This window comes from Eptatretus burgeri, chromosome 11 (assembly GCF_056783735.1).
Source record: "Eptatretus burgeri isolate ZD-2024b chromosome 11, Ebu_testis_v1, whole genome shotgun sequence".
In the NCBI taxonomy this organism is placed as follows: domain Eukaryota; kingdom Metazoa; phylum Chordata; class Myxini; order Myxiniformes; family Myxinidae; genus Eptatretus; species Eptatretus burgeri.
The window spans coordinates 35,665,643-35,693,057 of record NC_140971.1 but is presented as its reverse complement, the minus strand read 5'-3'; the positions used below and the strand labels follow the sequence as shown (position 1 = coordinate 35,693,057).

General features: G+C 41.7%; 2 protein-coding genes across 5 annotated transcripts in view; both read left to right on the top strand.

Annotated features, from left to right (window-relative positions):
• Positions 1–4,981: 4,981 nt before the first annotated feature.
• LOC147016859 (ornithine decarboxylase-like) overlaps positions 4,982–27,415 on the top strand; it is a 122,441-nt gene continuing 100,007 nt past the window's right edge. For all 3 annotated transcript variants that reach the window (XM_085845985.1, XM_085845983.1, XM_085845982.1), the window contains exon 1: positions 4,982–5,075. The gene's annotated coding sequence lies outside the window, so the exon portion shown is untranslated. The remainder of the gene's footprint in view (positions 5,076–27,415) is intronic.
• Positions 4,997–27,154, top strand: LOC147016860 (lysophosphatidic acid receptor 1-like). 2 transcript variants are annotated; one of them, XM_085845989.1, is made up of 2 exons: positions 4,997–5,762; positions 26,600–27,154. In XM_085845989.1, the coding sequence occupies exons 1-2, from the start codon at positions 4,997–4,999 to the stop codon at positions 26,632–26,634; spliced, it is 801 nt and encodes a 266-aa protein (XP_085702115.1). In that variant the 3' UTR covers positions 26,635–27,154. The 2 variants fall into 2 exon arrangements, with proteins under 2 accessions (XP_085702115.1, XP_085702114.1); XM_085845988.1 differs by lacking the exon at positions 26,600–27,154 and adding an exon at positions 24,289–26,554.

Sequence of the window (27,415 nt, the reverse complement as noted above, 5' to 3'; positions counted from 1 at the left end):
CGAAAACGAAAGCGAATATCAAAAATCTGGCCCGACGAAATTTAGATATTGTCCCATAGATTTATATGCCACAATCAAATTCAAGATCGCTTGAGAAATGGCGGAGGAGATAGAATTTGAAAATCGGCATTTTCGCATGAAAATCGTCATTTTCGCATTTTTTGCCAACTTTGAAGTCACGTGACACGAAAGCGAATATCGAAAATCCGGCCCGATCAAAATTTAGATATTGTCACATAGATTCATTTGCCACAATCAAATTCAAGATCGCTTGAGAAATGGCGGAGGAGATAGAATTTGAAAATCGGCATTTTCGCCTGAAAATCGGCATTTTAGCATTTTTTGCCAACTTTGAAGTCACGTGACACGAAAGCGAATATCGAAAATCCGGCCCGATCAAAATTTAGATATTGTCACATAGATTCATTTACCACAATCAAATTCAAGATCTCTTGAGAAATGGCGGAGGAGATAGAATTTAAAAATCGGCATTTTCGCAACTTCAAAGGCCTCGTGACCTTACCTTGACCTTGACCTTCGGTGACCTTGAAAGTCATACCATCGTGTACGTCTCATCGACCTCTATCAGGATCACTAATGACCAGATCTCCCGCTTCAACTTCATTGTGAACGGACGGACGGATCGTCACCTCTCCTCTCAACACCAATATTATTAGGTCATGCTCAAAGAGATGACCTAAAAAGGCAAGAATTGGAATGAATAAAGAGGAATGTGAAAAAAAAAATGCGAAAGAAGTATGAAAGGAACAAAGAACAAAGAAACAAAGATGTCGGGAAGAACCCGGATAGATAGATTTCAGCAGGAACTTCCAGACTCAAGCACGACAACAGGTACAAGCCACCAGAGATCCATCAGCAGGGTAGCACAGCGCACACAGCATCAGGATTTGGTACAAACATCATCAAACGGAAATCCAAATACAGCATTGAAGTCATCAGAAGGAACCCAAAAAAGTGAAGAGTAATGATAGGGTATTCTGTTTGCTCCTTGTTTACCTCTGTTTTTATGTTTATATTCACCTCGAGTTCCTGTAATAATACAATCTGATTTTATCACTTCAGATAAGGTGGGAAATTTTTTTTTATGTGGGTGGTGGAAAGAGGTGGGAGGGTTCAGGTTTTCCTCCTCGCTTGTGAAAAAAAGTCTGACAAGTCAGGGTTGTTTAAGTTGGAAAGATAAGATTTAATTGGAATCTCACGACATATCTGTTTAAGATGACAAAGGAAGTGAAGGAACAAGAAAGAAAAAATGTTATACAAGAGATAGGAGACACATCAGGGCAGGTCAAAGTGTAGTATTTGTATTACAGCACAAGCACAGACTGTAGGTAGTGCTGATTATGCAGCTTGCGGAAATAAGAAATTTTGTTCAGGGTCCTGGTATACGTGGCCTACGCTTTTCAAAAGGCAGCTTGGGATCTTTAATAACCCCAACCAAATGTTTCAGGTCTCCATTAACAAAGCACAACATCCTCCAAGATGCAGTGCCCCTTTTCTGGTGCTGCACCGGGCCGGCAGTTTTTAGGTCACTCTTACACTCGGGATCTGATCGAAACTACACGGCTCAATGGCAAGTAGGCTACAGACTTCCATGGCATGGGAAGATGGCATACAGTTTCCAGATTGCCAAAGAGGTGAATGATGACAGAATTCTGAATGTGGGGTTTTTAAAAATTATTATTTAATTTATCTTTTTAAAAATATTTTAAAGTAGATTCAAGAAAAGAGGGAGATGCTGAGATTGGTAGAGCAGGTACGTGGATGTGTTTTTATTTTTTGTACTAAAAGGTTGTTACCTTTTTACCTCCAGTCCCCCGCCACTGAAGGTGGATGGAGGTTATGTTTTTACCCCTGTTTGTTTGTCTGTCTGTGTCTGTCTGTCTGTCTATCTGTCTGTCTGCCTGTGTGCAGGATATCTCAAAACGTTGTGGACGGATTCAGATGAAACTTGGTGGACAGGTTCGGTGTGTGATAAGGATGAACTGATGAGATGTTTGTGTAGATCCAGATTCGGATCTGATGACTAGAATTTTAAAAAGTGATTCTTCACCATTGAGAGATAGGGTCAAAATGGATATAAAGCACGATATCTCAAAAAGTTGTGAACGGATTCGGACGAAACTTGGTGGACACGTTGGGTGTGTGACAAGGAAGAATTGATTCAATTTTGGTGAAGATCCGGACACGAGGAATTTTTTTTAAGTGATTCTTCACCATTGAGAGATTGAGCCAAAAACGATATATAACATGGTATTTCAAACAATTATTGGGCCTGATATGTTATCGTGGGTTAAGCATTGCATGGTGGAGGTATGTGCTCTGTTCCTGCCCTTATAGTTTATGCTGTGACGTTTGTCTCCAGGAGGTGGGTTTGAGTTTGTGAAAGGGATGAAATATCATTAAACATCTGTAGTGCTTTAATTAAGACTTGTACTGGGCCGTATTGACTTTTTATTGTTTGGTTTTTCACATTCTCCTTTAAGAGCCATCTATTTTAAGTACATACAACAGGAAAAACAGAGTGAGGAGCAAAGTGAAAAAGTAAACAATTTTAATTGGGTGACCACACTGGCACACAATGGCCTTCATTTGTGAAAAACAGTCAGATCTTTAACATCCACCAGCAATCAATGCTGGCATATGAGTTCCCGACTTGGCATCCCATCCAATGGATGATGATTGGTGCAACCGCTTACTCGTGAAGCACCAGGATAACAATTTATAATCTGGTTGGGAATTGAACTCAGAACAAACAAACAAAAGATTAGTGTGTTATCTCTGAGCTATGTTGTCAACCCAAAGTGGGGGAAGGAAAGACATTGAAGGTCACATCTGAGAGTTTGTATGTGGGGAGAGAAGGGAAATAAGGTTGGGAGGAGATAAAAGTGAGTAGTCGAAAGGAAATGTGCACGTATGTGATTTGTGGGAAGAGGATGGGATGAATATATATATATATATATATATATATATATATATATATATATATATATATATATATATATATATATATATATATATATATGAGCCTGGTGTTGGCGCAGTGGTTAGGGCAGCGGCTTGGGATCCAAGAGGTCCTGAGTTCAAGCCCCGTTGAGCCACTGAATTAATACACCAGGGGGTTGACTCAGCCTGTCATCCTTCCGAGGTCGGCGAAATGAGTACCAGTATACTGGGCCGGTGTATACCCCGGTTAAAAGAGGTGTCCCATATCCCTGTGTCGTAAGACGCGACCAGGGTTGCGTCAGGAAGGGCATCCGGCGTAAAACATGTGCCAAATCACTATGCGGATCATAATGGATGATCCGCTGTGGCGACCCCTAACGGGAGCAGCCGAAAGAAGAAGAAGAAGATATATATATATATATATATATATATATATATATATATATATATATATATATATATATATATTGTACACAAGAGATAGAACACAGAACGGATCATAAAGGAACAGCAGAGAGGGAAAACCAACAACTTGACCAGGGGACAAAATAGAGGGAGACAGACAAACAAAGGACGTGGGTAAGAATGAGGGGCAGAGGAGGATGTGGGGTTGGACAAGATGGATACAAGAGCAAACTCTCAGGAAGGAAAACTAAAATATTTGGAGGGGGTGGGCTTGGGTGTGGGGGGTTGGGTTGATGGTGGTTGAAAAGATCATGGTTTTGGTTGGAGGTTGATCTGAGATGATGGTGACCTGCTGGCTTGAAGACGTGCAGGGAAGAATGAGGTTGAAGAGAATGTGGAAGTAGGTTCACTGGCTGGAAAAAAGAGGAACGAATGAGTGGAGGTGAGCAGTAATTTCATTTTGGGAGTGTTACCAGAAGGGGGTTGATGGTGGGCCACATACGCCTTGGAGATACCTGGGGCAGACAAAGCACAGAAAGGACAGTAGGTGCAAGACCTGAAAGGAAGCGTTACCGAGGAAAGAGATCACAGACCTGTCTGAGATGGCAAGGTGATAGGTCCATAGACTTGGCTTCATCACGGGAGATTCCAATAATATTGAAGGCTTTAGTTTCCATGGTATCAAGGTTAGGAAGGTGTCAGGTAGGGGCACTAACCCAGGAGAGAGATATAGATATATATATATATATATATATATATATATATATATATATATATATACTCCATCAAGTTTCAGATGAAGGATTTGCATGATGGAGGATGCCTAGCTGGTAGCTGACTTTGGAGGCCAACTTTGAAAAGATCTTGGCTGTTTGTCCAAGAAACATCATGGCTGATGGTGAGATCCACAATTTTAAGTGACTAAACTTGTTCAAGAGGATTGTTAACAAAGTGGATAGGAGGGTTTGCAAGACTGTCGAGAGAGATGGAGATAGAGATAGAGATATATATTTGTCTCGATCGAAAAACATTCCAAACGTTTAACCAGCTTCTGATTTTATCAAGGTCTGAAGAGAACAGAGGCTGCAGCCTTCCTGTCTGTCTGAAGGATGATGGATGTCACAACAGAGGGTGGAGTCATCAGCAAAGAGATCGAGGATTTTCAAGAGACTCAGAGATATCAATGATGAAGATAAGGAATCGGATTGGGCCCAGAACACTCGCTGCCTTGGGGGTACTCCAGCTTTGACAGGGAGAGGAGATGAAAGGATCCCATTGAGAGTCACAAATTAGCTGCAATATTTGAGGAAGTTGGTAAGCCATGCGTGGAGTTTGCCTTGGATGCCATAGGCAGAGAGTTTGGAGAGCAAGGTGGGATGCGGGACTGTATCGAAAGCTCGAGCCAAGTCCAGGGATGTCAAGGTGTAGAGAATGTCAATATTTCAACCATTTTCCATATGTAATAAATAGATGTGTCCTCAGCCTTTTTTTTTATCTACAGACATGTTTTTCCAATAAATTAATCTACAATAGCCTTATATTATGTCCATCATGAATTATTTTGTATTTCAAAAGCCACAGTTACTAATACTTCATAAAATTTGTCTTTCAGAGTGCAAACATCACAATGAATTGGACCAGTGCTACATCTGCAGTGGATACTAAATGTCATCATCATGAGTCCATCACATTCTTCTACAATAAAAGTAAGAAGCCATTAACCGACGAGTGGACGTCTGAACTGCAACTGGTCATGGGATTGGGTATTATCGTGTCCATCTTTACCGTCATGGCCAACATGCTGGTAATGGTGGCCATCTACAGAAACCGCCGGTTTCATTTCCCTATTTACTATCTCATGGCCAACCTCGCTGCAGCAGATTTTCTTACCGGCTTGTCATATTTTTATCTAGTTTTCAACACCGGTCCACGGACTAAAAAGCTCACTGTTAACGTGTGGATGTTTAGGCAGGGCCTTATCGACACCAGCCTCACAGCTTCTGTGGCGAACCTCCTTGCTATCGCTATTGAAAGGCATATTACAGTGTTCCAGATGCAGCTGCACTCCAAAATGAGCGTTCTTAGAGTTTTCATCATCATAGCAATCATCTGGATTGCTGCAATATTCATCGGGGCTATCCCAGGCATGGGCTGGAACTGCATCTGTGACATTAAGAACTGTTCAACCATGGTTCCTCTCTACAGCAACAGCTATCTCACATTCTGGGCGGTGTCAAATCTTTCCGTGTTCTTTGTCATGTTGGCATTGTATACGCATATCTTTGCCTACGTGCATGGGCGTGCAGCTCGAATGGCAATGCATGGTGCTCAGCTTTCGTTGGACAGCGGCCCCGCAACTATGGGCCTGCTTAAAACGGTCAGCATCGTGCTAGGTAAGTGGAAATATCAGTCATGGTAAAACAAAATTTCTGATGTAAATTTATTTTTCAGCATCTCCCATTTTTCGTTTTACATGCAACTCGATCCTCACAAGATATAATGAAAGGCAAGGGCTTGAAATAAAAAAATAAGGCATGTATTCTCACCATCTATATATTACTAAAACTTTTGTATGTATGTATATATGTATGTATGTTCCTGAAATACAGCCAAAACGGTACATGATAGCACAAAAATTTAGGGCCACTTTACTCACCATTCTCCTGCGGTGTGCAGTATCAAGTTTCGTTCAAATCGGGCAACAAAAAATTATTTAAAAAAATCAAATCCCGATTCAGTTAAGTACTCTTGGGGAGAATTTGATCAATTCAAACAACCACTAGTGGTATAGTTCGCTGGAGCTATCTTTTATTTTTTTTGAAATGATTTTTTTTTATCAACCGCTGTCACAACAGGAACCCAACGGGTTCACGTGTCGTCTAGTCTGTTATAAAACCAAAATCAAATGTCATTAATAGTTTTTTGATTTGCAAGAGTTTAATGAAATGTTGGTAGTAAGTGTGATGGCATAACCTCATAAAGATTCTGCTTTCAATGCAGTATGAGAAAGAAAGAGGCACTGGAAGAAGTTATTTGGATCATCATGTCTGTGACATGTACACATTCTAGCATTCTGGATAACATGGGTGGAGAGCTAATTATGATGTACGCCATGTTCTTTCGTCATGGTGTTGCCTTAACGGTTATAGTGGCCGGCTTAAGATCCTAGGGTCTTGAGTTGAAGCCCCCGTCAGGCTAGGTGGCGTTGATTCAGCCCGTCATCCTTCCGAGGTCGGCAAGATGAGGACCACCTTACTGGGGTAATAACCATTTGGGATAACCTGTGTCAGAGTGGTGACCCATCCAGGACTGTACGCCTTGCCAATGAAACTGCCTTGGCAGCCTTATGCGCCTTGGGGCATGAAAGGAATGTTGTTATTATTCTGGCATGCTCTTTACAGAACATTGATATTGTCAGAGTAGTTTCTTGGCATGGGTTATGCTGGTTCGTTTGCCATTGCCTTCCTAGCAGTCATTCAGGGAAGGAACTTAGAATTTGACTCGAATCCCGACGATAGCTCGCCTACTCTTTGCAAAGGACTTTAAGGTCCACTAACTAATGCAGGTAGACCGGCACCCCGTTTAACGTCCATCCACGGGACGTCGCACACGTTGATGCCTCGCCCTGCTTGTCAGGCACCAGGATGACAGTTTATAGCATGGTCAAAATTCGAACCCAGGCTAGACAGCTCACAGGCAAGTTTGGATACCTCTAATCTATCCTAACCACCCAGAGCTAATTATGGTTAACCCCAAATAGGTAATTAGGGCAGTGTCGGCACACAATGGCCTACTCATTTTAAAAGTTGCTGAGAAATTTCGAGCATATGCACCCCAAATTTGAACAGGACCCTCAGCTTTATCCCCATTCAAAAGGGCAACCTCCTCTGATTTGCAAACCCCCCTGATGGCATTGTACCAAAATGGCAATTTTTGATTGCTTAGACTCTGAAGAATCAACCCCATGATAAGGAATGCGAGGAGCTTGAACACAGGGAGGAGGCCATTTTTCCCATCGTGCATGTCCATGCTTTAGCAACACGACATTCAATCTACAGTTTATTTACTTCATATCACTCGTGGGAGAGGAGGAGTGGGAAGAAGAGAAGTGGAGCAGGTACAGGGACAGACAACACCCTGGTGTCTTTTATTTATTGATGCAATGCTTTTTGAGAGAGAGGGATGAAGAGGGTTGGTCAGTTGAAGAATGAACAAACACCGACAGCACAATCACCTTCTGATGAGATTCCTCTCTCAAACTTCACAATCGTAACATGAATAGAAAGACAAGTTTGCTGTTTTACTGTATATAGTCTCTGAATTCATCCTGATCACACACGTGCAGAGAGGAGTGAGATAATATTTTTATTCTGTCTGTCTACCTGGCAGTCAAACAAAATTGAAAATCATTCCAAACAGGAAACTTACTGTTTTTAAGGACCTCATAATGGACACAAACAACAGGCGGGAAGAACTAATGTAACATGTTTGATAGGGTGATTTAATAGTCACTGGGAAATGGCAGTAAAACCCAGAATTGATTTATTTATATGTTTTTAAACCTCTTTAAACCTTTATTAAAGAGGTAGTGAACCTGGTGTTGGCTTAGTGGTTCGGGTGGTGGCTTGGGATCCTCGGGGTCCTGAGTTTGAGCCCCGCTGGCCACGGAATTAACATCAGGGGGGTTGACTCAGCCTGTCATCCTTCCGAGGTCAGCGAAATGAGCACCAGCTTACTGGAAACATGGGGCACTGTATCAGTGGTACAGCCACGCTCCCAGCAATGATACAACCAGCAGCCATAGGCTGCACACACAATAATAACAAGAAAATAAACAATATTTTTGTTCTTAATAACCCTTTTATTCACGAAAATAAATAAGTGGCTCAAAAAAAATGCACAAACATGTCAAGGGTACAGTTTGGGCAAATTTTAAAGTTGAAGTCCTTAACCCCTTTTCCCCCATTACCCCCTAAATTTGCGGCTCACGGACATTAAGAACCTAACCCCCGTGAACGAATGGCAAGGCCCTCCTGTATACGTGAACACTGCACAAGATATCGTGTTCTCTCTAATTGATACTTGTGTAAAAGTTTGTTTAAGCTTTTTTTCCTTTGAATAATGAAAATGGGGACTGCTGAATGCAAGGAAGGGCCAGTCTTCGAGCATGTCACACAAGAGAAGGATCTGGGGGTGGTAATATGTACTTCGAGTAAGAAAGACAGCACAGTGTCAGGTATCTATAGATAAAGCTGATATAGTTTTAGGTTGCACTCGTATGTGGATAACTTATAAGTCAAAAGAGGTAGTTTTAATACTGAAGGAATTTAGTGAGGCCTCATCTGGAATATTTTATTCAGTTTTGGTCAACCACATCTGAAGTACATTTAACTGTCGTAGAGCGGGATAGACGTAGAGCAACTGCATTGATTCCGGGGATAGCTAGACTGGATTTTATGCATTAGAAAGGAGGCAACTACAAATGGATCTTCCAGAGATATTTAATATGATTAAAGATATAAGAGCAGAATAATTTTTCTCCAGAATTCATAAGTGATAGGACGAAGGGCCATAGCTTGAGTGTAAAGAAGAGGAGAGTAAGGACGACGTGAGAATTAAGGCAGGCTTCTTTTAGCCAGAGAGTAGTTAATGGGTGGAATGGTCTTCCTGGACAGGCGGTGGCAACAGGGACAGTGGATGGGTTTAAATTAGAATTGGATAGCTACCTCGAGGCAGTGGGGATCGAGGGGTTCAGGGATGTTGGCAGGATTGTACAGACTTTATGGGTCGAATGGCTTCCTCTTGCATTGAAGTTCCTACGTGACGGAAGTTTTATAGATGAAACGAAAACCAATTGTAATGTCTTTTTTTTTTGGGCGTGGGGGGGGTTAGTGAAAAGCTTGATCAGAATTTTTTATTGTCTGTACATTAAGGTTGTTGGATATGAAATTATTGCAAATTTCGAAAGAAAATTCATATTTTCAGACGGAATATGGACTTTGCCTGAATTGCAGAACACTGTCATCGTTTTTTTATTTTTTTTTTATTTTTTTATTTTTTTTATTTTTTTTTTGTCCTTAGGTGCAAGAACAAATGTTTTCTTTACTGTGATGTGCGATGTTGGGGAAATGCAACCAATTTTACCTTCAGCCAAATAGTTATTTGAACTATGGGGAAAAAAAAATCTTCCTTCTTCATATGTGTTTGTGATGATGTTCTTGTTTTTGATGCATATTCTCAGCAACTGATCATGATGACTACGTGTGGATTATGCAAAAATGATACGATTTTGAACCTTCCTGCTTCCTTTCATCCCCCATTTCCTGTACGATATTTACTGCATTCCTCTCCTCTCCACATTCTCCTATCTCCTTCCAACCTTGTCCTCGTTTTCTGTTTTCTCTTGCACTGTCTTTTCTCTCCGATCTTCCTTCATTTCCTGTTTTCAATTTTATTTAAACCCCCCCCCCCCTCCATCTATCCCTGCTCCCAACCACCACTTTGCGACAGTTTATGAATATCCTAGATGTTGGGTGTCCATATAAATCCATAGATAACCATAGACCCTGTATCCAGACCATTTGTTCCACCAAAGCAGTTGCCATCGCCGAGAACCAACCCTGGACATCTCACCACTCTGTCACAAGGTGCTGTAGGTCTGAGACTTGATCACGGTGCTGACACAATGGCCTACTCTTTTCGAAAGGCACCATGGGAACTTTAACCAAAATCAGCCGGGACACCCGGCTTACTGTCACTCCTGTGACTGTGAAGTGCCAGGGTGGCAGTTTATAATCGGATCAAGAAACTAATGCTGACTCGACAGGTCGTAGGCAAGTGTGCTACATTTGTACCATACTGTCAACTATCCAGAGATAAAGGTTCATGGAATTGAGGATCAAGGAAACAGATGGCAAAAGAACAAAGGGGAGAAAGGGTAACAAAAGAGAGATGTGTACGATTTGCAAACTCTAACAATTTATGGTTGACTGGAGAACTGGGAACAGATGATACAAAGGACGAAAACAGCAGAAGGATTAAGATCAGATTTTATAGAAGAAATGAAAACTCCTCCTTAATCCTATTTCCCTTTTCTCTATGTTCCTTGTACCTTTTGTGACTTCTCGATTTCATTTTCATTTTCATTTTAAGCATTTCAACTTTTACAAAGTACTTGCATGGGGATTCCATACTGCTTGCTTATACAAAGTACGCTACCTCTAAGCTCTCCTCATTTACACTTTGACCTTCGGTTCCTATTTGGAAGATCGATACCAGTGTGTCTTGTTGAATTTTCAACTGCCTCCAGAAGTTTTCCACAAAGTGGTTGGTCAACTAGTTTCTTAATTCATGAGATGGAGTGGAGTTGTGCTTATTTATCTACATTCTACAGGAGATATCGATATCTGTTACACATAGTTTGCTAAATACTTTTGTTATCTTCACTTGCAATAGTAGTCTGGGGTTCCATCCTCAGCATAGCACACAAGAGGGGAAATCCTTCCAAAGGGACATGGAGGTGTTTGTTTTTTTCGGTGCTTATGTATGTTTAAAGGGTTGTTTTCACATCACAGGCAGGTTGGTGATCTCTGTTTTTTAACCACCACTTCTCTGATATTTTCCCTCTGCTTTCTCAGGCACAAACCCTCCCTTTCTACTCCAGGATGCACACATTCTTCTTGTTAATCTTCCAATATCGATATTGACTACACACCTAAGCTTTTCAACTTGTTTGTAGCTCACTTCCCTCATCGAAAGAACTGCCTTTCAAATACCGTTCTTTCCCATTCTTCCCTCCAGGGCTACAAGCAGGCATTGAACAATCACCCCCCATTAACCCTTCCTAACTCGACCCTCTCACTTGTTAGTTTCAGTGTTTCCTCCCCTCCCCGTGCTCTCTCCCTCTCTCTCTCTCTCTCTCACACTCTCTCACACTCTCTCTCTCTCTCTCTCTCTCTCTCTCTCTCTCTCTCTCTCTCTCTCTCTCTCTCTCTCTCTCTCTCTCTCTCTCTCTCTCTCTCTCTCTCTCTCTCTTTCTCTCTTTCTCTCTTTCTCTCTTTCTCTCTTTCTCTCTCTCTTTCTCTCTTTCTCTCTCTATTTCTCTCTCTATTTCTCTCTCTATTTCTCTCTTTCTCTCTTTCTCTCTTTCTCTCTTTCTCTTTCTCTTTCTCTTTCTTTCTCTCTTTCTCTCTCTCTCTCTCTCTCTCTTTCTCTCTTTCTCTCTTTCTCTCTTTCTCTCTTTCTCTCTTTCTCTCTTTCTCTCTTTCTCTCTTTCTCTCTTTCTCTCTTTCTCTCTTTCTCTCTTTCTCTCTTTCTCTCTTTCTCTCTTTCTCTCTTTCTCTCTTTCTCTCTTTCTCTCTTTCTCTCTTTCCCTTTCTGGTTGTGCCAAGTTGTTGCCCCACTACCCCATTAGCAATTTCATCTTGCTCTTTCATGAGCCTTGCTATTGTTGAGAAAAATAATTAAGTTAAAAAAAAAAAAAGTTTATGGAAACTTTCTTCTCCATATCAGAGGTTCATGTATCCGTCTTGTTTTGATACAAATCAAAAGCCAATAAAGTATTGCGGTTGTGGTCTCCTTCCACTCAAAGCAAAGTCACCCACGGCTGGAAACCGTGCACCATTAGGAGGAACTTTTGGTTATTTTAACATGTAATAGTCCATCTCCACAAACCTCTTTCAATACTTCCCTTTCTGGCATAAGCTGTGTTGCCAGACTTTCCACTGTCAAACCTAATCATCATGACATGAAACAGTTTATGGGACTGGTTTAATGAATTCCAAGTGCTCCAGTTATATAGGGTCACATTATGACAAATTTTCTTTTGATGAAATTTTGCCTGTGAAAGGATTAATCAGAAGTTCCTTAAAGGTCCACAGAATCAGAAATTCATGTTTGGTTTAATTAACAAATATGGCTTCACTTAACACTTAAATCATCTTCTTCTTTTTTTCTTGAATAAATATCTTGAAATGAAGATTTTAATTTTTTTTTTTTTGGTGTCTTTGTACGCTCGATTTGGCACCGTCCCCCCAATTATGTGACATGATCCGCTACGTCATCTCCAGGATGTGATGACCTCGAGTTCATACTTGTACGATCTGACAGTACCTACATCATGATTTTGACTATCGTCATAATCTGAGGATTCTTGATCAGAAAATTATCCGTCAAAATCACTTTCTGACGAGTCTGAAGCAAATTGTGTGACCATTATCCTTTGCGTCCTGAAAAGATTGTTCTAGTAATGACATCACACAGGTGATGCAATGATCATGGGGGTTTCTGGAATTTTTAGGGGTGGTACCAGTTAGGTTTGGTGTTATTTTTTTATTTTTAAACTTTAATACCTCAAAAATTATTAGAATTTAAAAAACACGTTCAGTTCTTTGTTTATTATTCATCAATCAATACTATCACATCAAAAAAAAAAAGATTTAATTTCTGATTCTGTGGACCTTTTAAGGAAGCCAAAGCCAAACTTTATTTCACATTAGAACTCAGGAAAAAAAAGTACCACACTGCATGCACATTTTGCATAAACCTCTGAAAGACATCTGGCCAAGCAGCTAGTTATTGCAGAGCTAACTACTCACTACCTTGACAAGGAAACCTGAGATAGTGCTTTTGTCACAAAACACATGTAATATGTCAACAACTCACAGATGCAGGTTTGTTTGGCCTTCACACAAAGCCTTGCAACAATATTATTTTGAAACTAAAATTTCACCCCATGGCGTATGTGTTGCCTGAGCAGTGTCCTATCTCTCAGCCCGCTCCCCGAACACCGCCATCCTCGCATCTCCCCCCCCCTGTTCCACAGAAACAGTCCTCCACCACTATCTGGCAGGTATTTTTTTTTTTTAATCTCCAAGTGATTTTTCATGTCAAACGAGTGAAGGCAGCAAGTCTTGCTGAGGATATATTTAATTGTTCGCAGGTGTGGCAAACAGGAAAAACTATCTTTAACTGGGGGGGGGGCATTGGAATAGCTCACTCTCTGCTCTGAATTCTCAAGGCTTTGCTTTTCATGCACATTTACATGAAAGAGGGAAGAGGTGCAGCTAAAAAAAAAAAAGTAGCATAGAAGCTTCATGTTTTACACAGATGTGGTTTACTCGATTACTTAATGTCACATTCACACACATCGACATAAATGGGGGTTTTCTCTCTCTCACTTCCGAACTTCAGCCACAAACCTTTTTCTTTCGCTTCTTCTTCACCTTCCTTTCCTTACTTTTTGTTCACTTTTCTGTAAACATCTAGGTCCATGCAACAGCAAGGCAACAGAGGGTAGAAAGGCAATGCACGAAACCAGTGGTTCTTAACCGGGGGTACGTGTACCCCCTGGGGGTATGAATCATCAAAGCAGGGGGTACGATATATGGTGTCAAATTCAATACTGTATAGTACTTAAATACCAATAATAATAATAAATAACTAATAAGAAAATTTTAGACAGGGGGTACGGGGAAATATTATGAAAGCTCAAGGGATACGAGCACATAAAAAGGTTAAGAACCACTGCACTAAACAGTGGGGGCAGCGAGGCCACAGGCAGATGCAACGAGCACGGGAATGGACGAACAGGAAAAGAAAGGAAACATAACCTGTTGGTTCGAAAGAGTGGGTGGGTTGAAGGGTCATCACATGACACCGAATCAATGACCCAGACACCTGAACCCGAACCAGATTCATCCGCCAATCCCACTCTCCTTATTGAATCCAACTCAAACGTCATCCTGTTAATATTGTTGCGGGCTGGAGGGCCAGTGGTGAGAACGACCACTAGGTGGGGGAGGTTAGTCGTTTCCTACCAGACTCCCCGGAATTGTAGGCCATCACTCCGGATAATTCCGTGGCGCGGCGGGTCGCTGAACCGACCGTGGTCGCCAATATTTCAACCGCGTAGCTTAGGGTCCATTTGTCTATAACCAATTTACCTAATTGACTACGTGATTTCGACTACCGGCGAAACCACACCCTTGGCACGTCTTGCTCGAACCGGGTCACTCTACCGACTGCGGTAGAGTTCCATCTACCAACTCCGGTTCGGGTGCAGCCGAGCGGAAACTGCCAAAGCCGTGCTGGCTGGAATGAACGGATTATGGGGTATAAAAACCTGGCTAAACTCAAATCCGAACCATGCTGGACCAATGCAAGCAGGGATGGAAACAGACTGGGAATATTTCTCCCAATGTTTTATTTCCAATACAAAGACAAAGGCAAGACTTAACGCGAATATGCAAGAAGGAATATTTACATTGAGCAAAAACACTTATTTAACAATTAAATTTATTCTTTCTGGCTCAGCATGCTTTTACTTTCCTTTTGCCGACAAAAAAACATATATATATAGTTGTTCGTCTTACGGCTGCTCCCGTTAGGGTTCGCCACAGCAGATCATCCGTTATGATCCGCATACTGATTTGGCACAGGTTTTACGCCGGATGCCCTTCCTGACGTAACCCTGGTCGCCTCTAACGACACAGGGATATGGATTGGGTTTCGCCATGACTCTGGACTGCCCTACACCCTCTCATAGCGCGGCCCAATGCAGAGCTCCCGTCCTCAAGCGATCCTCCGAGTAGCCGGATTACAGGCACACACCACTATGCCCGGTATATATGTGTATATATATATATATATATATATATATATATATATATATATATATATATATATATATATATATATATATATATATATATATATATATATATATATATATATATATATATTATGCCTTATCGAGGCTCGTATGTGAGCTAATACAAAACGCACATCAAGGGGGGCATGAGACAAGAGGGGTGGGAGTGGGAAGAACAAAACTGGGGAGAAAGTATAACTACATAAGAAAAACTAGAGAGTTCAGAGAACACAATACCCCGAGCAGTGTTAAGTCTATACTTTAATTTTAACATAATAATGATGAAATCCAGGTGTTTAACGCTATTGAAGGGTCTTGTACACAGGGGTTCACACAATTTTTTTTTATTAGGTTCTCCAATGAGTACTAACATAAAATGGCTTGGTACTCTCGAAAAAAAAAAAATGTCTGCTTTGGGTGCGCGCACCTGCTTTCCTAAGCCCAACTCCAATTTTTTTTTTAAAGGCCTCTCAGCTTTGTGTGCATCGCACTCTTCTGTAAGCACTCTTTCAGAACGTCTGCTCCAGACGAGACACCCGCAAACCGCTCTGTTTTCGTTCTGGACGCTCCTGAACCTCCTCTTAATCCTCCTTGCTTGTACGTTTTCCTTCGATCTATTTGTTTTTTTATCTTATAAGTTATAAACTTACAATATAACTTGTAAATTATAATGTTATAATTTATAAACTTAATTTTGTACACTTAAATTTGGAAATCACCATATCATTTTATCAGAATTATCACGGAAGAATCTGATACCTGCACTAGCTGAGAAAACCTCCTCTTCTTCCTCTTCACTCATGTGTTCTCAAATATATATATATATATATATATATATATATATATATATATATATATATATATATATTTATTTATCTTCTAAGTTGTAAGTTATGATATAATTTTATAAATTATGTAATGATTTATAAACTTTTGTACACTTAAATTTTGAAATCGCTGGATCATTTATCAGAATTATCATGGATGAATCTTACCTACACTCGCTGAGAAAACCTTCCATCAAAATCCTCTTTTGAGCTTTTGGAGCATCTTTAAAGTACCCATTTAGTTTTTTAACCACACATGAGTACCTGAGTACCAGTTATGTGAACCCCTGTTTCGACATCACCCTTGTACGCCACCCGATAGAACATGTCCAAGTTCTGCAAAACTGGAGGTTCTTGGAAGTATTTAGAAGGTGATTTGTGTTCTACAGTGTTCAAGTATATAATTAAATTTAAATAAAGATTGGAAAAGGCGCATAAATAAATTGATTCCGGTATTTATGCAGTGCCAATTCAATCACCCTATTTAACATGTGACATTAGTTCTTCATGCTTGTTGTTTGTGTCCTTTATAATAACCTTAAAAGCAGTAAGTTTCCTGTTTGGAATGATTTTCAATTTTGCTTAACTGCCAGGGAGGCAGACAGAGTAAAAATATCTCACTCCTCTCTGTGCATGTGAGGTCGGGACGAATTCAGAACCAAAATGCTGTAAAACGGCAGATTTGTGTTCAAAAATCACATTCAATTTAAATTTAGGTCCTCAATCACAAACTGATAAGATGGATGGATGGACGGACATGAACCAATTGCTTAGCCCCGCTTTTTGCCTCGTGTTCACGCGGTAATAAGAAGGCAAAGGCACCCAGCAGAATATGTCGAGATCCAGAATTATTTGAGTTTCCATAATGATACAGGCCTGTTCCATGCAGAGAATGTTTCCTCCGGTGAATTACAGAATAACTATGTAAACGAAAAACTACTGGAGGAATTAACTCCTGACTTGCGGTTCTGGGTTTGGAGGGTTGGCAGGTCTCCTTCAGGGCTCTCTGCTGACGATCTCAAAGTTAAGTTTCCGGTCGTAATCTGTCCCGTTTTAACTGTTTATTTTCTCACCTGCATGTTACTGTGTTCCTAATTCGGTTGTGTTTCAAAAATCGTGCTATTTTGTGAGTTTTCGTCGACCTTGTCTTACTGAGTGCTTGATGCCTACCCATCGTTCCCCTCGGTGTATGATCATGTTTATTTGTATTTTCTCCCCATTACCTTCAATTTCTATATTCCCCACTTTCCCAACGTCCCCCATCCCTCCCAACTAAACACTATTTCTTGTCTTAAATTAAAAAAAAACCTTTCGCCTTGCACACTCACAAGTCTCGATTCTTCTTCTTCTTCTTCTTCTTCTTCTTCTTCTTCTTCTTCTTCTTCTTCTTCTTCTTCTTCTTCTTCATCCTCTTCTTCCTCCTGCTGGCACACCATATTTATTCTACTGAGCTGACCCTCTCTCGCCATTACCTTCACGATTTCTTCCGATCTACAACCTTCCATTCCTGAATCTTACCTGCTCTTTAAAAATACATCAAAAAATAATAATCTTCCTTGTATCCTTTCGATCTCTACACCTCCTGAAACCACGTGTCTCACTCTCTACTCTTCCTGGTACTTTTCATCAACCCAGCAGCTTCACACTGCGTGTACCGTCCAAATTCACCACACACTTCCACGATTTTACTTCAACCTTCCCTTTTCCAAATGTTACGCAATCCTTATTTAAAATAAATAATTTCACTTTTGACGATACACCTCCCAGAGCCAAGTGCTTCTCCCATAACCACATTATTTGTTTAGACCCCCTGCGTTTATCGATCCAATTTCACCATTCACCTCAATTTTTTCTACACTTCCATGACCTAATCTGATGAAAACTCTCTCAAACAATCTATCTATAATTCCAGTAGTGTGTGTGTGTGTGTGTGTGTGTGTGTGTGTGTGTGTGTGTGTGTGTGTGTGTGTGTGTGTGTGTGTGTGTGTGTGTGTGACCACTGTTTCTCGACAACCACTGGTCTGATCTGATTGAAACTTGCCAGGTATATTGCTGGGGACCTGAGGATGTGCCTTTTCAAGGTTTGATATTGATCAGTCAAGTGGTTCCCAAGTTATGGCCATTTATTTACCAACCAATGACAGGACACGTTGCGTGGGCGTGGCCGATGGGGGAAGGGAAGCTCAGCCGTATTCCCCATTATGGGTTACAACGTACGGGCATCCGGATAGTGATGACTTCGTGTATTCTAATAATTTGTCGATTTCTTATGCGAATTTATAGATAAACACTATGCCCCAAGTTATGATCGTTTTCATGAGATGGTGCATAAATTTCGGTAACATCAGAGTGAGCTGGAGTGCTCCGAACCAGGAAGTAAAAAAATTTTTCCTCTGTTCTCTTCTCTTTTTGTTTTTCCTTGCAGCGACATTGCGAAAAGGCAAAATACGTTGGCGCTAATTGAATAATTGGCCATTAAAACAGAATTGCGAATAATCGTAACTGCGATATGCGAACTTCCGGGCAATGCACGTACGGGCACGCGAGAGCGAAGAAACGGCCTGTGTGGTTGTTGTTTCTTGCTCGCGTTTTGAATATTTATTTATTATTATTTTTTTTTATGGGCATGTACTAGTAATCTATCTATAATTCCAGCTGTGTGTGTGTGTGTGACCACTGTTTCTTGACAACCACTGGTCCAATCTAATTCAAACTTGCCAGATATATTGCTGGGGACCTGAGGATGTGCCTTTTCAAGGTTTGAGATTAATCGCACAAGTGCTTCCCAAGTTATGGCCATTTATTTACCAAACCAATGACAAACACGTTGTTGCGTGGGCGTGGCCGATGGGGAAGGGAAGCTCAGCCGCTTTCCCCATTACGGGTTACAACGTACGGGCTTCCGGATAATGATGACTTCATGTATTCTAATAATTTCTCGATTTCTTGTGCGCATTTATAGATAAACACAATGCCCCAAGTTATGATCGTTTTCATATTAGACGGTGCATGAATTTCGGTAGCATCAGAGTGCTGGTGTGCTCCGAACCAGGAAGTAAATTTTTTTTCTCTCTTCTCTTCTATTTTTGTTTTTCCTTGCGACGACATTGCAAAAAGGTAAAATACGTTGGCGCTAATTGAATAATTGGCCATTAAAACCTAAATTGCGAATCATCATAACTGTGATATGCGAACTTCCGCGCCACGCACGTATGGGCACGCGAGAGCGAAGAAACGGCCTGTGTGTTTGTTGTTTCTTGCTCGCGGTTGGAATATTTATTTATTCTTTTTTTTTTCTTTTTTTACGGGCACGTACTAGTAATAATGATAGTAAAAACGATCTCTTATAATGCTTCATCTTCCTCTTTCACATGTGTGGTACTCTTTACTGTATCATAATGCACTACTCCTCTACTATTTAAACAGACTGCTCTCAATTCGACCTCTCCTTCATACCTTGCATAAAAAAATAAAAGAAGGACGCTGTAACGCTGTAACGCATAAAAAAAACGCTGTAACGTTTCTTCTCTCCATTCTCTGAATTCGCCTTTATTCCATCCATCAAGAAACGTGTTTAATCGGATCTCTGACCTAAAACTTAAAAAACCCCAGTTTGCTGTTCGCTTTCCATCAACCATTCGCTTTCCGTATTCATATGAATGTTCGCTTTCCATCAACCATTCTTTTTTTACAATTTCAGTGCCAACTCACCCCTCTCAAAGCAACCATCACACTCTTCTCCCTCCAAGCCTCCCTCTTGCCTCTCTCAAAAACTCCCTCCTCACATTTCTCCCACCATTCACCCCCCTCACTCATCCTTCTCAAAGTTTCCCCCCTCTCATCCACAAAGCTGCCTCCTTCCACTGCCCTCTCACCTCCATCACTTCACTCCACCTCCTCAAATCCTCAACTGCCTTCTTCCCCCTCTCTTTTCCCCCTCTCCCCCAGCACCACAGAGCCTTTTCTCCTCCTCATCCAGCCCTCTCCCCTAGCTATTCTGCAATTCCCCACACTCTTTCAACAACCCTCCTTAACTCCCCCCCTCGTCCCTTGTCCTACCCTCCCCCTCCCCTCCCACCCCCTGCACCCAAAGCCTCCTCCTCTCCCTCTTCATTAACAGTATGGACCTTAAATATCTGGAGCATTCTCTCAAACCTTTCAGATCTTTCCATACAGGTTGCCACTGACAAACCAGACATAATCTGCCTAACAGAAACTTTCCTCCCCCAAGACGTGTCTGACTCCCAAGTATCTCTCCCTGGTTACTCCCTCATCTGGTATGACAGACCTGAGCCTCGTTCTGGTGGAGGAGTTGCTCTTTTCATCAAAGACTCTATTCCTCACTCTCCATGCACTGCCCTCACTCCCCCACGCCCCCCAGGAATACCTCTGGCTACGGCTTCCCCTCCACTCCCACCTCGTGTTTATATGTGTACTGTACCGTCCACCTAACAGTGATGACTCCATCTGCACCTCACTATCCGAAAACATGGAACAACTTCTGTCTTCTCATTCAAACTCTCACTTCCTCATATCTGGCGACTTCAATTGTCATCATGCCAGTTGGCTAGGTGTGGGCACCTCTCTCACCTGTCATGGCACTTCAGCGAAAGCTTTCTGCGACTCATTGGGACTGACTCAGTCGGTCAACTTCCCGACCCGGATCTCAACCAACGGTACTCCATCTCTTCTCGATCTGATTTTGACAAATTTCCCTGACAATATCTGCTGCTTTTCCTCTGCTCGAATCGATTCTTCTGACCACATCCTTGTCAAAGTGGACATCTCTCTGGCTATTATCAGAAAACCACCTCACTGCCGTCGAGTCTGGCATTTCACTTAAGCTGACTGGCAGGGTCTCCAAGCAGCCATCAAACTTATAGACTGGTCTCCAGTCTTGTATCACTTGTAAGAATTGTATATAAACTTATATCGCTACTTTCTCCAACATCAACTCATTCTGGGAATTCTTTCAAACAAACACTCTCCCTCATGCACAGATTTATCCCCTCTCGTCTTCAGTTGTCCTACCCTTCCTCCCGCCCTTGGTTCAATGAAGCTTGTGGCGAGGCAGTTGTCCTGAAACAACTTGCCTTTGCCTCATGGAAAGCAAACCCAACTGAGGGTAATCTCAGTTCCTTCCATAAAGCTCGGAACAAGTGTGTATCAACCCTCAGGAGAGGAGAAAACATCTTTCTAAGCTCAAGTCTGAACTTTCAAACCTCTCTCCCTCCTCCAAATCCTGGTGGCATCTAATCAAATCTGTTTCTGGTGTATGTTCTCCCTCCATCCCCTCCCTTACCTCAAATGACCGCACTGCTTATACCGCATGTGAAAAGGCTGAATGCCTAAACTCTGTGTTTGCAGCTAAATCTTGTGTCCAAAACCCATCACTTTCTCTACCCACCTTACCCAGTCACACCTAACTGTCCCTGGACTCACACCCAACTGTGTCCTTTTCTCCTGACAAGATGGAGAGCTTGCTGTCAAATCTCGACTCAGATTCTGCAACCGGTCCAGACGGCATCAGCCCACGTGTCCTAAAAATCTGCTCTTCTGCTCTTGCTCACCTTCTCTCTGGTCTAATCACCCTCTCATTTGCTCAAGGTCATCTGCCATCTTCTTGGAAATCAGCAAACATTACTGTCCTGCATAAAAAAGGTGCAAAAACAGTTCCCTGAAACTACAGACCAATCAGCCTTCTCCCAATCATCAGCAAGGTTATGTAATCCATCATCGCTTCAGACATTGAATCCATCCTCTTCTCCAATGGCTTGATTTCTGATCATCAATTTGGTTTCAGACCAGGTCACTCTACCCTGGATATGCCGCTTCTGCTCTCCCAACAATGGATGGAGGTCCTCAATGCCAGACATGAAATCCGAGCCGTATCCCTGGACATATCTCGTGCTTTTGACACGGTCTGGCACCCTGCCCTGCTCACCAAACTCTCTTCCTATGGTATTCAAGGCCATCTCCACTGATGGCTCGCAGACTTCCTCTCCTGTCACAGTCACCGTGTGGCCCTAAATGGAGTTCTTTCATCCCCCCCCCCCTTCCTGTCCAGGCTGGATTTCCTCAAGGTAGCGAGCGTTCTGGGCCCTGTTCTTTTTCTGGTTTTCATCAATGATCTCTCCGACTCTCTGGAAAATCCTCTATCTCTTTGCTGATGACTCCACCCTCTGCCGTACCATCGGTCATCCCTCAGACCGGCAAGCAGCAGCTTCTTCGCTCACTGCAGATCTGGATAAAATCACAAACTGGTCCAACACGTGGAACATGTCTTTCAATCCGGACAAATCTCACATCCTCACTATGTTTCTCCGAAAGGACCGTTTAGAAACCCCCCCCCCCATCCACTTTCTCAACAATCCTCTGGAAGAAGTCCTTTCTTTCAAGCTTCTGGGTCTCCCTATCTGCCATGACCTTTCCTCGGAAAGCCACATTTCAAACCTCGCCTCCAAAGCCAGTTGCCGACTGGGAATCCTCCATCATGCAAAGTCCTTCCTCGGCCCACCTGAGCTCCTGACCACTTAAAAAGCTTTTATCCACAACCTGATGGAGTACTGCTCTCCCCTCTGGGCTGGTGCTCCTGCCTTCCACCTTTCTCGGCTTCACACTGTGGAAACCAAGGCATTTCGGATTATTAATAAAAAGTGGTATGGAAGTTTTTTTTGCCCATACCCTAAATAATGGATACCATATTTAAATATGTAAATTTGAAGAAAATTTAATCATAAACTGAAATAACGAAATATATTTTAAGTTCGATGTACATTATAAATAAAAGAACTGAATAATGATTATGATTTCTAAGTTCATCTTGAACATTTTATATCACTTACAATCAGTGCATATGATCAGAGATGTCTTAGAAACAAGAAAGGACCCGACTTTGGTTCATAAGACAATATGTTTATCAGCAACACTTTGGGCCTAGGTCATGGCCTTGTTAGTGTGGAACACCACATTTGTGTTTCTATTATGTAATTTTATGCCCTACAACAGAAGATTGTGTTTCATTTTCACCTTTGACTCATTCATCAGATTGCACATGATTAACCATCTTGCTAATGTCTTATTGGTTTATATTGTGTAATACGGGTGTTTGATACCTTCATATGTGCATTATTGAGTATGTAAATCCCTGACATTCTGTATTTTTTGAGAAATTAAAGGGAAAAAATATTAATCTTGTTCATGAACATGCTGTCATTTACCTTTGTTTGATTCTTGGAAAGTATCCTTCAATGACAACAGGGAAAATATCATGATATTGACCAAACGACATAAATCCGTCGAAGTTAGGTATTTTTTTCATTTTGGGGGTGGGGTAACAGTGTCTGCTCTCCTGATCTTGATATACAACATACAAAAAAATAAATTTAGATTTTTGGATTTCTTAATAAATTTGCGAAACACCCATGTAATTATATTGTTCCAGAACTTTTATTTACTTTCCACAGTAAATGATAGACAAATACTTTTCTAAAGGCGGTATGATTTATCACACAGGAAATAGACACTGATATAAAAGTGTCACCAATGACGTACCTTTCAACCTCGGCATGTTTAACACTTTTTGTTGAGAAGCAAATGATCCTAGCAAAAGGTGAGACAAATTTCAATGTTACTGTTTGACTGATAAAAAAATGTTGTCAAGTTGAAGTAGGGTGTCTCACCTTGTACTTGCCATTTTGCACAAAGCTTATTTCAGGATAGGCATATAAACAGGGTGATAACGCACAAAAAGCTACCACCGATGCAATGCTATCACATATTTTCTAACTCGAGGGTTGTATACCTTGCCTAAAATCACTATGAGAATTATTCCCTCCAGATTGTACCGACCAACCCTACTGGCTCATGGACTACAGCCCCCTCAGGGAGCAATCGTGTCAGTGCAAGAATACATGACATATCATGACCCGCCGTGAGCAGTGTAGAGCCGACTTTTGTTTATGAAAAAATTTCTGACGATTTTGTGGCTTTACTGGGATATTGGCTTTGAGTTTCATCAGTATGCAAAATTTCAGCTTTCTGGCATACCTAGAAAGTATTAAACAGTTATGTCGATGAGCGAGTCGGTGGTTAGAAAAAGCTTTATATGTTAGACGATACAAAATAGCAAAGCCATTGACCTCCAAGCCATCCCCCAACCTCCCTTACCCACCACCATCATATGAACCCACATGCCCCCTTTTCCTCTCATTATACCCCAATCTCCTTTTCCTTGTCTCCCCTCTTCTCGCACTCTCATGTACCCTGCTTGTCTCTTTCCTCCCCTCCTTGTCTTCCTTATCTGAATTTTAATTTTCTTAAATTCCTCCACCATTCCTGCTGCCATGCATATGTAATGAATATATTTTCTATGGCCCCTTCCTTTATTTCCAACAATGTAATTGCATTTTTCCTGTTTTTGTTTTTTTTTCTTTCTTGCAGGTGCTTTCATTGTGTGCTGGACACCTGGAATGGTTATTTTGCTTCTGGATGTATATTGTGACGTATGTGAAGTCCTTAACTACGAGAAGTATTTCCTTGTGCTGGCAATGACTAACTCTGCCATGAACCCTATAATTTACTCCTCCCGTGACAAAGAGATGCGTGCCACATTCCAACGGTTACTCTGCTGCTGCGGGTTTAAGTGTTTTGATGACACTTGGGGCAGGGTGATCTCCAGTAGTGTCGGAGACAACGCAGTGGATATGACACTCGGCTCACAGAGGAGACCGTTCCTGTTGTCCCTCAGGAAGAACTTAACACAACTTGACGTAGCAAATTCCATTGTGTAGTACATCCACTCAAGCTTATCTACAATCACTTCTTGCACATCCCCTCTCTGGGGCTTGACTTGCGCACACACCGTTCTGCGGATACATTTCGTTTGGATGATCCACGGTTTGAGGAAACGGTTTGCTGCAAGGATTGCCGAACGAAGAAGCAAAGGAAGATTGACAATGAGGACATGGGGCGAGTAAGCAAGTCGAAATGGCAGACATTCTATTTTTGAAGTGAACTCCAATCCTTCCGGCCAATACCAGTCTTTGGCCGTTTGGCTATTATGCTGTCTCTTGCAAAACTGCCCCTCCTGAATTTCCGCTGCTGGACACGGTTACAATTACCCTTGTGTTTTAATGCAGACAAAATGCTGCACTGTTTCCATTTAAATTGCAATTGGTTTGTTGATATGTTATTGCTATGTTCTTATTCCTTTGAGTTCTCACTCTGCAGGACTCGATGAAGCATCGTGTTGACCTGATGCGTTCAAAATTAATTCCCCTACATATTAACTAATATTTATAACCTTGGTAATATTATAACCGAAGGGTAAGCAAATAACTTTGTTTGGAGGGCATTCTATGCTTTCGCACAATCGTAACCCGAAATGGACTGCCTTTTGAGACCAAAGCACGTGCTTTGTTGATTATTTTGTTGAGGTTACATGAATGGGAATAATGGAACACAGATTCCAATTCTCCCTTGGGAAAGCGGTTGCTATGCTTGCATTTCCGTGAACCCCGGGGAAACGCCGGATGTGTGTATTTTGTCCGATGCAGCTGCCTCCTCACCTTGGCCTCCGGGGCATCGTTTTTATGATATTCAGCCACCACTTAGACCATTGTGGTCGAATCTCGTTGCGCTTGCTATACTCGTGCCGCTACTGGCTCGGTATTCGAGAACAGTCGGCATACTGTTCTGACGGTGCTATTGCGAACATTTATCAAGCCAAAGTAAATGGTACCTCAGCTCGTGTACAATTTGTTCAAGAGCTTTGGGGTTGTTTTACATTCCCATGAAATATAATGTTATTCTTCAGCAAACTACTTCTGCAATGTTGGAGACTTCAGGTGATGGCATTGTCTGCGTTTCCCATCCTGCCCCATAAAGCTGGATATTATGGTATCGGTTAACCTTCACTGGCTTCTGTTTTTTGAAAGTCAGAGCAAAAGTAAAAACTTCAGAAAGCGTTTCCACTGAAAACCCAGGGCTCTTAGTTAAGTTGTCCCAGTAAATATTCATCAGAATGTAAGACCCGTCGCTTCACTGACGGGAATACCAATCTTTGCTGCGATGGCTAATATATGGGGCAAGACCAAAAAATGATTCCTTGGAGATCCTGCCCTCCGTACGAGGATAACCAGTGTTGCAAGTTGGCGTTTGCAGTTTTGCCACGTGTGCCCAGGTGTCCATACACAAACCTTCCTGTTTTTACTTAATGTTTAAAAAAAAAAAAAAATTAAAAACTTCCTTTTTTAATTTAAATCACAAACCTTCCTGGCAGTTCCCTGAATCCACCATCATTTGATTCGTTGATAACCTTTAATCTGTTCTCAAGTTATAACACGACAAACAAACAGACAGACACGGCTTTTTTTTTATAATGTACGTTTTTCCTTTCAAGCACACCTAAAGCCACTGGAAATAGCTTATGTACAGAAAGCCTTTCTATATTGCTTTAAATATTACCAAAAATTGTACAAATGTTTTTTATACAATGTTGTGATGAGTTTTCGTTTTTTTTTTTTACTGCATTGTGTTTGGTTTAAGTTCGTCATCTGTCATAACAATGAATTAGACACGTTTGATTTGTCGCAGCTTTCCGTTTTGCAAACCACTTCCAGACTTGGGATGCATTGTATTGAAAATGGATTCATCGTTTTGTGTTATGAACGGAATCGCAATCAGGAATAAATGTTTAATTATCGCATTGGCCTGATTTTCATGTCGATGCCACGTGGTTGTGTCACTGCAGAAGCGACTGCCGATAACCTTTTTCCTGATTTATGATGCCGTTGGAGAGATGAGAGGGAACGCAAGTTGGTCGAAGACATTAGGAAACAAACTTTTGCATGCAAAATAATAAATGGCAGAGGAAGAAGCTAACAGAGCCTGATAAAAAGCAGTGTGTTGTGTAAGCTGTGCAATCTAACTTGCTGGAAACAAAAACATCTCGAAATGCAAAACAAGCACATTCCATGAGTTTTGCAATTCCGAGAGAAATGGAGGAGTTTTTTTTTTATGGACTATGAAACTGCCCTTTGTCAACAAGACGGTTGTTCTTGGCACACCTTTGTTCATGCAATTGTGGATGCTCGTAGTGAGAGTTTGGTTGAGGAGGAGAATCTTAAATACACTAATGTACATGAGGGTGGTAAAATGAAACATGAAGTGTAAAGCCATTGCAGGGATGGCCTAGAGCTGTGTACACTTGCCTCAGCCGTGTAGCCTGGGTTTGAACATCGACCCAGCTATAAACTGTCGTACTGGTGTCTCGCAGGCAGGGTGAGGCATCAATGTGTGTGCCGTCCCTCAGATTGACGTTAAACTGGGTGTCCCGTCTGCTGGGATTAGTTGGTGGATGTTAAAGATCCTGCGGTGCCTTTCGCCAAGAGGAGGTGAGCTATCGCCGAGACCCTGAGCAAATTACAAATTCCCGCCCTAACCTACAGTGGGCACTGCATCAGCAGCTCAGGCAATCATGCTACGATCAGCCTTGAGTTGCATACGAAAGAAGAAGATCAAGGCCAATGCATTCCATCTTTACCTCTGCCACCAAAGGTGGACTGGG